The sequence below is a fragment of the Cornus florida genome, unplaced genomic scaffold (assembly GCF_030987335.1).
Source record: "Cornus florida cultivar Cherokee Brave unplaced genomic scaffold, ASM3098733v1 CherokeeBrave_3.0.0_Hap2_Chr05, whole genome shotgun sequence".
NCBI classification, from domain to species: Eukaryota; Viridiplantae; Streptophyta; class Magnoliopsida; order Cornales; family Cornaceae; genus Cornus; species Cornus florida.
In genome coordinates this window covers 82,369,402-82,382,852 of record NW_026775575.1, presented here as the reverse complement: position 1 = coordinate 82,382,852, position 13,451 = coordinate 82,369,402, and the positions used below count along the sequence as shown (strand labels likewise).

At 36.1% G+C, this 13,451-nt stretch overlaps 2 protein-coding genes across 2 annotated transcripts; both read right to left on the bottom strand.

The window, feature by feature from the left end:
- Positions 1-996: 996 nt before the first annotated feature.
- LOC132310266 (uncharacterized) lies at positions 997-5,816 on the bottom strand. The gene is made up of 6 exons (XM_059808458.1): positions 5,673-5,816; positions 4,732-5,306; positions 3,216-3,405; positions 3,035-3,099; positions 2,404-2,614; positions 997-1,499 (listed from the first exon to the last, which is right to left on the bottom strand). The coding sequence occupies exons 1-6, from the start codon at positions 5,772-5,774 to the stop codon at positions 1,245-1,247; spliced, it is 1,398 nt and encodes a 465-aa protein (XP_059664441.1). The 5' UTR covers positions 5,775-5,816; the 3' UTR covers positions 997-1,244.
- Positions 5,817-7,051: 1,235 nt separating this feature from the next.
- Positions 7,052-12,261, bottom strand: LOC132307192 (E3 ubiquitin-protein ligase APD2-like). The gene is made up of 11 exons (XM_059804882.1): positions 12,147-12,261; positions 11,776-12,077; positions 10,850-10,956; positions 10,627-10,752; positions 10,397-10,493; positions 9,566-9,640; positions 9,395-9,477; positions 9,064-9,210; positions 8,324-8,396; positions 7,846-8,188; positions 7,052-7,508 (listed from the first exon to the last, which is right to left on the bottom strand). The coding sequence occupies exons 2-11, from the start codon at positions 12,074-12,076 to the stop codon at positions 7,433-7,435; spliced, it is 1,428 nt and encodes a 475-aa protein (XP_059660865.1). The 5' UTR covers position 12,077; positions 12,147-12,261; the 3' UTR covers positions 7,052-7,432.
- Positions 12,262-13,451: the final 1,190 nt, after the last annotated feature.

The following is a 13,451-nucleotide window of genomic DNA, read 5'->3' as shown; positions in this document are numbered from 1 at the left end:
TTGCATCATTTTATTTGAAGTAAATAGCGAAAACAGATAACAAGAAGCAAGCAAATACAATTATCTTCAAATACAAAATAGCTGTTTCAACAAATTGTAACCTTGAATTCATAGCTTGTCTCTCCAACCTCAATTCAGCAACAACCTCAAGCAGAAGTTGATTTGCAGACTCCTCAGCAGCACCAACACCAGTAACAACAGCAGCAATAGAACCATCTATAGGGTTACACCATTCCCAAAAACTACATGTTAGATTTTCACAAGTATAATACAACCTTCCTTTGTTGTGATTTTTGTCATTCTTTGTAACCTTCACTATAGCAAAATCCCCACAGCGACAAATTTTGTTCGTATACTGTATATAGCCTCTGCCTCTGCCCCTACCTTCACAACTATTTACGCTTGATTGAGACATCACTTTAAATAGGAGAATATAAGAGAGGAAAAGAAGAAGTGCCAAACATTGTGCCCAGCTATCTCTTATTTATAGAAGCCAAACATGACCGTTGGAGAGTTGAGGGGTAACATGGACTTCATGGGCAATTTGGGCATTTAAATTGCTTTATAACCTGAAGCCAAATATAACCGTTAATGCTTGTAGCCAAACATAACCGTTTAGGGGCAATCTGGGCATTAAAAGCTCCTTTTTTTTGTTGATGTCAGCAAAAAGTAACTCTGACCAGCTTTGACCGTTGACTGGGGGGGGGGGTGAGACTGATGTGTGTCAAAAAAAGTAAGGGGTTTGACTGAATTTTTGCAAACGTGAGGGGGTCTCTTTGAAGATTGGACATACGTATAACTGAAGTTAACCCTATATAAATTCATAAAAGGGAAATAAATACAGTAATTACCTGAAATGGATCTCAAGTTGATTTTCATTTCCACTCACAAACAGCAAAGGAACAAATAATGAGGAAATGGTTTCAAAACACTCCTGAAAATAATTCTTTCGCATTAAAAAAAGAGAAAATATTAGTAATTGAATTGAATGTCATGTTTTTACATGATGACTAGCGTGCCTTGCTAGGAGAACACAAACTTTTATCTAAAATGAATCAAAGCCATAAGAAAAACTAATGCTCTGCTCAAGCCTATATTAAAATTTTAAATCAACTTTCCATTTTGAGACCATCAATTACAAAACTACAATATATTTTTATTTATGTAACAGCCATATGAAGGCACCCTTGTCTGACAAAATCTTTAAAAACCTCAACGACTTTCCTCTTCTATTTCTATCGAACTCAAGAATGTTGGAGTGTGCAGGGAGGAGATCCGGAAGGGGAGGAAGTTGTTGACCTTTGGAGGAACTGCTTCTGCGCTTCGTCAGCAAAGCAAAGCAGGGATTCTTCACACACTTCTTGAGAAGACCAAGGCCGGACTGGCTGGAAGTCCAGCAGCTTTGAATACTCTGTGAGGAGATGATACATGTAACTGTAGACCTGATCCATGGTCAAACTTTCCATGAGATTCTGTCCTTCTGTACCTATTGCCTGGGCCTGTCCAGCCATTGATAAGGGGAATAAAAAACTCAGCCACATTTCGGAAACAAGAAAAATAAATTGACTAATTAGAAATATTTAGGAAAGGACAACGTAGTCAATAATTACAATGATCGTATACACTAATGAAGCTGTAACTCAATCCGGCAATAAAATGGATGTAAAAAAAATGAAGGGGTAAGCTGATTTTTCACAGCATCTGGACTACTGAAAATGCGAATATTTGATTTTGATTTCCACAGATTTTTCCTCTCTCTTCCATCATAATCAACTTGTTTTAGTGCTAGTACTACTACTAATTATTTCAATCAGTATATTCTTACACTGAATTCCACATTTTCAGCATCTAGTTAGTTTGGTTCAAGGCCAAGTCTTGTCAAAAATATATATTTGATGTGAATTAATTATAGTTCGCAATCAACTTGGTGAAATTAAAATTAATGTTTAACTTTCTTGGCAGATATTATATTCCAGTATATAAATGTCTTTTTGTATTTGTTAAGATTCAAGGTTACCTCAGCCTTAATTTCCATCAATATAAAAGGACAAAATAAAAAAATAAAAAAAATTAAAAGGAAAAAAGTATCAGTGTTAAAACCCTGAATACTCAATATTTAATTGCTTAGATGCATAAAGTCACTACAAAGTGCATTCCTAAGCCTTATTTGCACAAAGCGACTGCTCAGAAGACTCGAACCATGTTCTTACTGGTGTAAGTAGAGATTTTACCATTGCGTCAAGCAATGATTCCTTAAAATATAAAGATAAAAAAAATTAGACCATAGAAATTAGTTTTTGTTGTTAATTCCATTGCCATGCCAGTGTGCACCTTTTAATTACACTGCCGCAAAATGAATAACAGGAACATCAATCATGAGGTAAGTAAAAGAAGCAGCCATACCTCATCTGAGTTGATATTACCCCAGTCAACAGCAGATTTTATAGATCTGCATAAATCAGTACGAGGGACGGGCCAATAGTGTTTCTTGGGGATGAGAGCACGACTAAAGAAATCTTGATATTCTGGAGATACTATTAGTGAGAGGGAGCCACATGACAGAATATATTTCAAGCTTACAGACCAAGCATAACCTTCAGCATAAATTTTAAATCTGCAAAGATAAAAGCAAATAAATTAAAGACCAAATGCACAACAAAATACAAGCCCTGATACTCTTTACCATTAAAACACAATACATAATACGTGCTGAGCCCCAACCAAGGATGCTCTTAGTTTAAGTAATACCACTCAATTAAGGAATTTCTTTTATGGGTATGTAACAGTTCAATTTCACCCTTTCAAAATACTACGTATATAATACGATGATAGTCAAGACCATTCAACTGGATTGGTTAGGATCTGTACGGGGCCAACTGATTTGCAGTCTAAGGTGACCAATGAAGATGTACTGCACACGAATGATAATTACCCTCTTCACAGTTCAGTTTATGTTCACTGAGAAGCATCCAAGTGCAACCTAGACAACCCTGGTTGTCCCTAATGTGACATCAAATTTAGAGAAGTAATTTACCTATAATCACACTGTTTTGATAATTTGGACTGCTCGTACCCACCTTTTGCTTCTTCTACCCAATTCTGTAATTCACAACCAAAAAAGAAACTCGATGTCATACTTTCTGTCGATTGAAAATGAATCAAACATTAATTACTAAGAAGAAAGCCAAACAATAATTAATTAAAAAGTTATGAACCTGTAAAAAAATTTGTGCTCTCCACTGCCTTGTGTGATTACATCTCATTAACTCTGTCCGAACAGGAGAACCAACATTGGCGTTTCCTTTCCAATATGCAACAGGCCACTTCCTTTTCCAACTTCGTCCTCTTGAACCCTTTTTAATACTCCTGAATTCTTCTTCCCAGGGTTCAATATTTATCTCTGGCCTGTAAGAGAATCATTTACAACAACATTCAGTTGAAACTAAATCACACCCAGGCACCGATAATTAGTGGCCGAGCCACGTTGAGACCAGTGGGGGCAATTGCCCCCAAATAGAATTTTCTTTTATTTGCATTTTTTACACATAAATTTTGATAATTCTAAAAGTGTCCCAACTGATTTTTTTTTTAAAATATTCATAAAGACATAATAAAGACTAGCAAAAGTCACCTTTTTTAAGTTGCCCTACTAGATTTTCAAAATTCAGTAAATACCCATGTTCAAGAATCAAAATTCAGTAAAGATTCCTTTCCTATTGAATATTCTGTTATTTGTATTTTCAATACACAAATTTTGATAACTAAAAGAGTGCCCTGATCAAACACCTAAAAAATTCATAAAAGACCGTAAAAAAAACTTCATTTTCTAACTCATTTGCCCAACAAAATTTTAAAAATTTCAGGAAAGACCATGTCTTTTCTCCTCTGGTGGGTCCCCAAAAAAAATTAAGAATCAAAATGCATAAAAAAATCCCTCTTTTGCTATTTATTATTTTGGTTAAAAATTTCTTATTATATAATTATTAATGGTTTCCCTCAGTGACTTAATTTCCTGGCTCCGCCACTGCTGATAGCATAAACCAGATGAAACAAATTCACTACTGTGATTATACTTCAACCTTATTTCAAAGATTGGCCAAGGATAACATTATTGACTACTTCAGATGAGACAGAAAGGTAAATCAAGAAAATTTGCTAGAGTTGGTTCCCTCAGATAAACCAAACATCAATATTTTGAGACCATCAAATATGTGGGCCTATTGCTAGACCTCCCCACACCTCCTTTATTATCTAACTAGAACTCAAATGATTGAAATCACATCATAGTGGAACGTATCCATCCTAGCCTACATAGGTACTTTTAAGATTTACCATATTCTTGCCATTTTTGTAATCCATGATAATAAGCTCACAAGTGACATTTTAAAGGCATAAAAGTACTTTTATCTTTGAATTTGGTAAGCATTGAAAAAATAATTTATTCACCAAGTAAGATATTGAAAGAATTGAAACCTAGATAGATTTGCAAGGATTGGTTAAAAAGTAATTTCTTTATTACGTATACAAGTGGAAAGATTAAACTTATGCGGGCATACATTATGAAGCATTTTATTTCAAAATGTAGAAAACATCAATTATGCGTGTGCCAAAGAACATGAAACAATGCTTAGTCAGAATCAATCATGATTAGAATTCATTATCAAGGTAGAGATCCAACTCCAATTTCTTATTAAATCAACAGTAATCCAGAGAAGGGTTTCGGATTCTTACCAACCCCAGAAAGACCAATCAGGAAATGGGATGTCAAAGTGATTAGGAGTTGTGCAATACCGAAACAGAGGCAAAGGCATCGTTGTATGCACGGTCCGGTTTATAGAAGGCTTGTCCATGCACTCAAACATCAAATCAACATCCGGGATCATCCCAGGATACCTCCTAAGAAGCTGCAACAATCCCCAAACCGTAATCATTGCCCGACTCTGCACACAAGCATAATAATTATCCACATACAGTTTCCCCCCAACAATCACAACACGAAATGCAGCATATTTCTTGGCTTCCATCAAATGCTTTAATGATATCCGAGTCCCAGACCAGGGCTCGAGGTCCTTGTGTACCCATTTAAAGAATTCCGGGCATTTCTCAGCCGAATGATTTGATCGAGACTGGTCATGTCGTGGCACATTGTTACTTTGTCCACATGTGAGGTAAGAACATTGTAAAATCTTGGAAGCTCGGGTGTATCGGGATTCCTCATTGAATTTCTTGGGACGAAAGGGATGCCAAGGTGTTGGTTCTAAGTTGTGACCCGCAATTGTTTTGGTTCTAGATACAAAGCTATCCACCTGTTCGACCAAAAGACTCAATGAATCAAAACAAAAGCAATACAACGTAACATGCATGTTTATATGCATACAGATACAAAGCTATCCACTTGTTCGATCAAATCCCTCAATGAATCAAAACAAAAGCAATAAAACATAACATGCATGTATAAAAATACAAAGCTATACACCTGTTCAACCAAATGCCTCAATGAATTATGAATCAAAAACAGAAGCAATACACAATATGCATGTTTATAGATATATATGGTCCACCTGTTCGATTAAATCGACAATGAATCAAAACAAAACAAAGCAAAAGCAAGAGCAATACAACATGCATGTTTATATATAAACATATGTATATGTATAGAGAGAGAAAGTAACCTCTAAGATGATGAAGAAGGAGAGGGAAGACACGGCCAAGAGAATGAAGTATGGAGGGCGGAGGAAGGAGGAGCGAGAGGTGGTCCTGGAAGGCACACCCATTGTTGTTTGTTGGTTTGGTGACGATGTGCAGCATTGCGTCGACGATCACTGTCTTTTTCTGATACGTCTCTTCTCTCTCCTCTCTATCTAACGAAGATTTGTGTTCTCGTAGGGCCCACAGTATCATTCCGCCACGTGGAGAGCGAAGGACCCTCCGATTCCGTTTCCTACTCGGACGAACGGTCCTTCTACTCTCTGCCACAAGTCAAAATTAGGTCATTTTGATTTTCCTCAACGGAATTGGTTACAAAGGTTTAAAAAAATGTTACGTGGGCCTAAATGAATCTGTGATTAGTGAGCATCAATCTACTTAAACTTACTTTGAATACATGAAGCCATAAAATTTTGAATTTTAAACTTTTAAATTGAAGATATTATCGTTAGTGATGGTTCATATCAATTTTACTTTAGAATCATTAATTATTAATTAGTACACTCATATGATGATACTAGGAAATGAACTAATCGAATTGGATGCACTTTCGCCCAATTGTGACTCCGAGGTGACACTTCAAAATCGAAGACAGTATATTAATGTTCAAGTCCATTGTGACTTCGAGGTGACACATTCAAAATCGAAGACGATATATTAATATTCAAGTGCATTTACTTTAGACTTAATATTTTTTGTCAGCATGAGTTGTATTCCGTAATCTATTTAAGGAAATTGTTATAATTAATATAGTTGACCGTAAAATTAATGTTCAAGTGCATTTATTTTAAATTTAATATTTTTTGTCAACGTTGAGCTGTATTTTCTAATGTATTTATGTAAATTGTTATAATTAAGATAGTTGATCGTATAATATATTATTACTATATTGTGCAGTATAATATATTCTAACCATGTATAAATTTACCATGTAGGATAATATATTCTAACCATGTATAGATATGTACCATCTAGGGTTTAGGTTTCTTACTCTCTACACATATTACCTATATAAATCCCTATGTATCTCATATATCAATACAATATACAATTTCTCTCTTTTATATTTCTAATACTTTTAATTAAGTATATAGAAGACAATATATACACACTAGTTACGGTCATTCCAAGAGTCTCATGACAGTTTATATCTGTCTTTCAATATATATCTTTGTTGCATGGTTTGAATTTTAAATGGCATATAGAACATGTCATAATCATACCAAACCCATCAATAATTTTGCAACCTAGGACTACTTCCTACTTGGATTCCTAACCCATAAAGCTTTCAAATTTATGACCAAACCAAGGCATTTGACAATTTATATAGTACATAAAACAGGTGTATCACAATGCATCAGTGCTTTCATATTTTTCAACAAAGTCAAATCTGTTTTTGTCCAACTGGAAAGCAATGTTGGGAATTAATAGTTATGAGAAAAGCTCACTGGTATTTACAAAATCAATAATCAAAGACTACAAACTGTGGCTCGTGAACAATTTAGCTCCAAGTAGAACCTACATCAGTTTACGCACACATTTGGACGACCAGCGTACAATCATCACACGTGCTGGTAGACCAACTTGGCGAAGGGAAAGAAAAATAGTTGCCTAGGATTTTGCTAAGCCAGCTCTATGAATTTGATGGGCGACAGTGAGCACAAATCCTTTGCATCCATGGTAAAATTTCCGGAATGCTAGCACAAACAGAATTCACATGTGCTGCTCAAACCGTAAATATCTTTCTCACCTTCTTCATTGCCCTGCAACAAACGGGACATGTACCGGTCTCTTCCACAATCCTGCAGAATTTTAATAAACTCAAGGCATTAGTTACAAACCTCAGACCATTATTTTCTTGCTACTTTAAGAGGGATGGTTGGAGAAATCCCAAAGTTTCAAGCATAGGTAAAACGAGGAAGACAAGTTATAATAGAAGGTAAGAGACAGAGAGGTCCGTCAAAAATAACATGGGATGAGGTTATTAAAAATGACTTTTAAAAGTTAAATGTAGAATAGATTGGAGAGAGAATTCATGTGGCCGACCCCATCCAAATGGGATTCAAGGCAATGATGACGATAAAGCACCGGTTTTTCCTATATTGATTTTGCAGAAGAGTAAGAATGGAGTTTGCAAACCTTGTGCCACATGTAAAACAGGCAGCACAGTGTCCACATGGAAGAAAAAAGCAGTCCCTTGGAGCATCGAAACATGAAATGCAAAGACAGCGCGAACTGCTATTGCTTCCCCCGTCTTTTAGTAGCTTTGCATCCACTGAAAGCCACTCATCTAGTTGATCCTCATCATGTGAGAGAGAATCATAAGATGAACCCCAACTCGAGAGATCGTCATCTTTGTATGAAAGCAAAGGAGCTCTTTCAAATCCCATCTCCCCTGCTTGAAATGCTCTTCTGTCACTGCTAATAATTTGGAACACGTTACAGATTCTGAAGGCCAATAAGATGAGTAGAGTCATTGAACCTACAAGCATGAACAGATAAATGTAAGGAAAGGTATTTTTTTTTTTTTCTTCCTTTCATTCATTTATTTGTTTACTTTTCCAATACATGAGTCACGAGAAGGAAAAGGCAGGAAATGAAAGCGAATGACATTAACCTGATCCAACAAGATATGTAAACCATCGTGGTACATAAGACAGTTTGATAAACCCGTCAGCATATGGTGCACCCTGAGATAAGCAAAGCAAGTTTAATTCGTTGGTGAAAATCGAAATTTAACAATTGGGGCCTGAAGAACATTTATTTTAGAAAGAAGAAATGAAGCAATTCTCCATTCTTCTTGACCGCATCCATAGATGTTCAAGTTGGAAAAAGCCACTTGATGAGACCAGAGAGTTGTTTTCATCATCTACAATCAACTGATCCAACACTACTAGCTGTCAAATCTGTTGTTGAGACTTTGAGCTAAAAAAGAGAAAAGATTGGACAGTGGACACCATACTCTAGAGGTTGGAAGACCAGCAGGAACAAAGACTAATTTAAATAAACAATGAAAATTCCCGTGAAACCAATCAAGGTTGTGCATTGATCGACCTCCAGATATATGCCAGAATGGTGATGGAGCCAGAAAAAATTGCAAGCCTCCCATCTTCCAGCCAGGATCTAAAACTTTGTGGTTATGTTATACATAGAATCCACACAAACATTTTGATGAAACAATCAAAGGTCATGTTTTTAAATATTGATGATTTGTAAGAATGATTTCTAGACCTCACTGTCAAAATAATGAAGGTCACGGAACATGTGGAATGACCATAATCAAGGGAAATATTTCAGAGGCATTTCCTTCAGAAAAGATATTGAAACTGATTAATTCAACAAATGACGGTCGTTTACCTGTTCTGGACCAGGGGAAGTTACAACGGCTACATTTGATTTCAGAATAAAAAGCTTCAAACTACATGACTGGTGACTCGGGGAGCAGCTGTAGTATGACTGGGTTGTATTATAATGTAACCCCTTTATTGTGAAATTCAATTGAACCTGACCAATGCAGAATTGTGTGAGATAAGTCAAATTGAAGGCATCAGCATTTATATATCAATATATTAAATAAAAAAACACTGCTGGAGTAAATTAACCCCTTTCTTACACCTTCACAAGCTCAAGAAAGCACAGAAAATAATAAATTAACAGAACATGAGACAGTGAATGTTTTAATGATTACCTCCACTTCCTCGGAGTTCAAGTTACCTACTGCAATATAATATGTTTTAGGCCATGAAATTTCCTGGTGGATTATACCAGTTCCTGTGAAGAGAAACAGATAAAATTAAAAATCTATTCCATGAAATTTTATAATGATAATAATTATCGTAACTATTAGTTCCCTTATTACCATGAATAATATTCCAAGACAAGGTTGTATTAGGATATGATGGATCCTCTATCCACCCAACAAGATTTTCTCTACCTGCAGGATTGTAATAAATAAAAGTGAAGCAAAATAGATGCATTTTAGAATATCCAACAAGCTAAATATACTTTTACTTGTCTGTCTCAACAATCTTAGACCGATGACAATATTTAGGCATTTTAAACAACAGATTCTTTAGCTGTGTTGTTCTTACTAAAGAAAATTTGTCAAGCACATAATAGCGTTGGACATGAAGTAGATAAGAGATTAAGGATTGCAATCAGGAGCAGGAACAAAATCCCGAAGATTCCAATATGTAATAGTTAGGCAAATTTCTGGGAACAATACGCAACCATATACAATGTAGCTAATAAATAAGCTTAGCTTACTTACTTGCTTTTCTTACTCATATCCTAGTTACCTATCCTCTATATGCTTGGCACCATATACATCACAACAACTATTACAAGCTGGATGATCTCACAAGCGATCTTTGAGGAACTAGTGAAAATAGTTTGTTAGTTTCTTAAAAAATTCAGTGTTTTCCAGTATCCATAATTTGGTATAAAGCTTAAATCCTTGACATTGATAAGTAGTTTTTTGACTTGAAATTTAATTGGTAATTATAATTTAATCCGTAAAACGGAAGTATTCATAGTATTGCCAGAATTTTTTGAGCAAAAGTTGCAAATTTACCTTGGGCTATCACAAGGGACAAGGGGGCAAAACTCGGGGATTTCATATAATTTAATCCATAAAACGGAAGTATTCATAGTATTGCCAGAATTTTTTGAGCAAAAGTTGCAAATTTACCTTCGGCTATCACAAGGGACAAGGGTGCAGAATTCGGGGATTTCACACTATATGAAATATCAACTTTAGATCCTTTGTTAAGAAAGTATTGCCACTCCTGCAACACAAGATTAGATTCAATTCCAACCAATTCAAACATCTGAACAGTTGAAATTAATATAAAACTTGTTGTATGAGTGTGATTTGAAAGAACAAGAGAAAAGAAGACCAGACAGTTTGAGAAACATTACCTTGTGAAAGCTGGACTGTATAACTGTTTTATGCATTTCGGACCAGGTGACTTCGACATCGAGAGGAGGAGGTTCATAAAATGCGAATAGCATTGCCCCATGTTTCGACTCATCTATCTCCTTTACCTGTTTATAAGCCAAACAAAATAATCACACATTAACTGTTGTAGAAGATACGACAACTAGTAGCTCAAATAAGTTTAAGATAACAAGAGGTAGTAACCTTAATCGACTGCACGAAGTATGGGTTAACTTGTATTAGGCGCGAACAATTGGGGCCCAACCATACATTCTCAGATCCAAAAAAGCCAAATATCACAGTCATGGAAACTGCTGGCAAGGAATTTCAGAAATTCACAACCAAGCCAAGCCAAGCCAAATCAAGTTATCAAACCCTAGTCAATTTTTTCCATTTCATTTTTAGATAACTAATACATCATTATCAACTCATAAGTCTAACCACAAAAACTTGACAAAAGAAATGAAGGCAAGAAAAAATAATCCATTTTGCTGCCAAGAAAATGTAAGAAAAAGAAATTGTTATACTAAATCTTAGCACTTCCATCATTTCTTATCCAGAGGATATCAAAACTTCCACTAACACTACATAATTTGGCACTAGTTCAGTTTATTTGCGAACCAAATACCATTCAATTCCTTTTCCTTCTTCCAGGTTTCTAGGCAACCAACCAGATGGCAATGAAAACAAATGTGAAAAAACATAAAAACAATACCAATTAGGGTAAAAAAACAGAAAACTTTAAAGAAGATTGACAACCAAGCAAAGCCAAATCAACTCATAACTAATAAATCCTAAACACAAAAAACTTCAAAATAAAAAATAAAAATGAACCGTTTGGTTGCCAAGAAAATGTAAGAAAAAGAAACCATTATGAAAAAAAAAATCTTAGAACTTTCATCATTTCTTATCAGGAGGATGCCAAAACTTCTACCAACACTACATAATATGGTGAAATTCACTAGTTCAGTTTATTTGCGAACGAATTACCATTCAATTCCTTTTCCTTCTTCCAGATCTATTGGCAACCAAACAGAGGGAAATAAAGACAAATGCAGCATGAAAACAATACCAATTAGGGTAAAAAAAGAAAAGAAAGAAAGAGAACTTTAAAGAAGATTGAAACAAACCGAAGAAGCAAAATGTGACAAGCACAAGGAGACAAGACCACAAGTCGTCTCTGATGTCCATTGGCACCAAATTAGTAATCGAAATGCTTAGTCGATAAGATACACTCGGTGACTGACGGATCTGGCCTTGGCGGTGGTGGTGGTTGTGTAATTGGTCCTCATCTTGGGGTTGAATTCGCTCTTCTTCTTCTTCTTCTTCTTGATGGAGCTGTGAAGAAGACGATGATTGAGCCTCGAATGAGTGGGAATTGGAGGGCGAAGCAACAGAGACAGCATGGCTGTGTTGGAATTCTGGTTCCATTCTGAAGATAATTGCAAGGTTAAAAAATGATGGATATATGTTGATGAGAAAAGAAAATTAGGTGGGTCACCTTGGAGATTATGGATTGAATCGGCCATTGATGCGTCCAAATGGTGGCAGAGGAAGCTGTCTGTGGTGCTTCACCAAACAGTCGTCTCTCTCTCTCTTCACCTATGAACGGTGGTTGGAAGATGGGCCGTTGAAAAGCTTTTGAATATATTTAGATTTTTACATATAAGTGCACTTATGGGCCATATTTACGATATGAGATAATTTCACTGACACCCCAATAGTTTGGTCAAATATCAGTTTAAAATATCTTTCGAAAATAACTATCACTTACATTACAAACGTGTGTGTCAGACTACTTTTTACATATAAAAAGACATTCTTACCCTTTGACTTTGGTTTGACCCACTTAATGACATGTTTACCTTCATTTGACTTTAATTTGACTAACTAAATTATTTTTTTAAGTATTCAAATGACATTTTTACCACCCCAACACACACACGCACATATATATATTACACACAAGCACAACACCACCACCAACACCGGCAAGGATTCCAATTTTCCTACCAACACCGGCGAGGATTCCAATTTTCCTCATATATATATATATATATATATATATTATACACACAAGCAAACCCACTATTGCAGAATTCCAATTTTCCTCATCCCCTTGTCCATCTAATAATTAGCCTCACTTGTGAGAGTGTTTCAGTTAACCGGAAATCTGACACACGATAACAGGTGGCCGGAAACTGACCCAACGCCGGAGATAAGGAGAACAATTAGAGGAAGGTGAGATTGTGCGAGAGATACGAATACAGACCTTGGATCTGGCGACGGAAGAGGGATTGGAGGGCTAGCTGGACTCATCGCAGCCGTCACTGGGAGATGCGGTGGCGCCACTCCAAGAGAGCGGCGTTGTGGGGCTGCATCTCGTGGAGTCGCGGTCTTTCTTCGCCGACGGCTTTGAACGCTACTGGCGGTGTCCCCACCCGAGCGGCGGAAGCTGTAGTGGCTGTGGTGCGTAAGATTCTGATGAATGCTTCATTGATAACAACAGCTCTGCCACCACCGCATCGTCTGCCAGAGCCGCCGTCACCTAGTCATCCGATGTCATCGAGTGGTCTTAGTGTTGGAAGGAGAAAGATAGAAGGGGAGGTGGTTAGTTGATTTCAATGGCAATGAAGGGTAAATATGTCATCTGAATGAGGGTAAATATATCATTTCAATCATTAAATAGTAATTAGGTTATCTGATTCTTTGGAATAAATGTGATTAAAAAATTAGGAGCAAACATGTCTTTTCTCATTTTTTAACAGTAACGGAAAAACGAAAATGAATCTAAGTGATAGTTATT

What these genes read in the sequence shown, in the direction of transcription:
- LOC132310266 (XM_059808458.1), bottom strand. Translation starts at nt 5,774, where the DNA reads ATGGGTGTGCCTTCCAGGACCACCTCTCGCTCCTCCTTCCTCCGCCCT. An exon ending in GATTGGTCTTTCTGGGGTTG is followed by an intron (nt 3,406 to 4,731) that starts GTAAGAATCCGA and finishes ATTCTCTTACAG; the next exon opens with GCCAGAGATAAATATTGAAC. An exon ending in TCAAAACAGTGTGATTATAG is followed by an intron (nt 2,615 to 3,034) that starts GTAAATTACTTC and finishes TTATCTTTGCAG; the next exon opens with ATTTAAAATTTATGCTGAAG.
- LOC132307192 (XM_059804882.1), bottom strand. Translation starts at nt 12,076, where the DNA reads ATGGAACCAGAATTCCAACACAGCCATGCTGTCTCTGTTGCTTCGCCC. An exon ending in GTCTTGGAATATTATTCATG is followed by an intron (nt 9,478 to 9,565) that starts GTAATAAGGGAA and finishes TTCTCTTCACAG; the next exon opens with GAACTGGTATAATCCACCAG. An exon ending in TACATATCTTGTTGGATCAG is followed by an intron (nt 8,189 to 8,323) that starts GTTAATGTCATT and finishes TCATGCTTGTAG; the next exon opens with GTTCAATGACTCTACTCATC.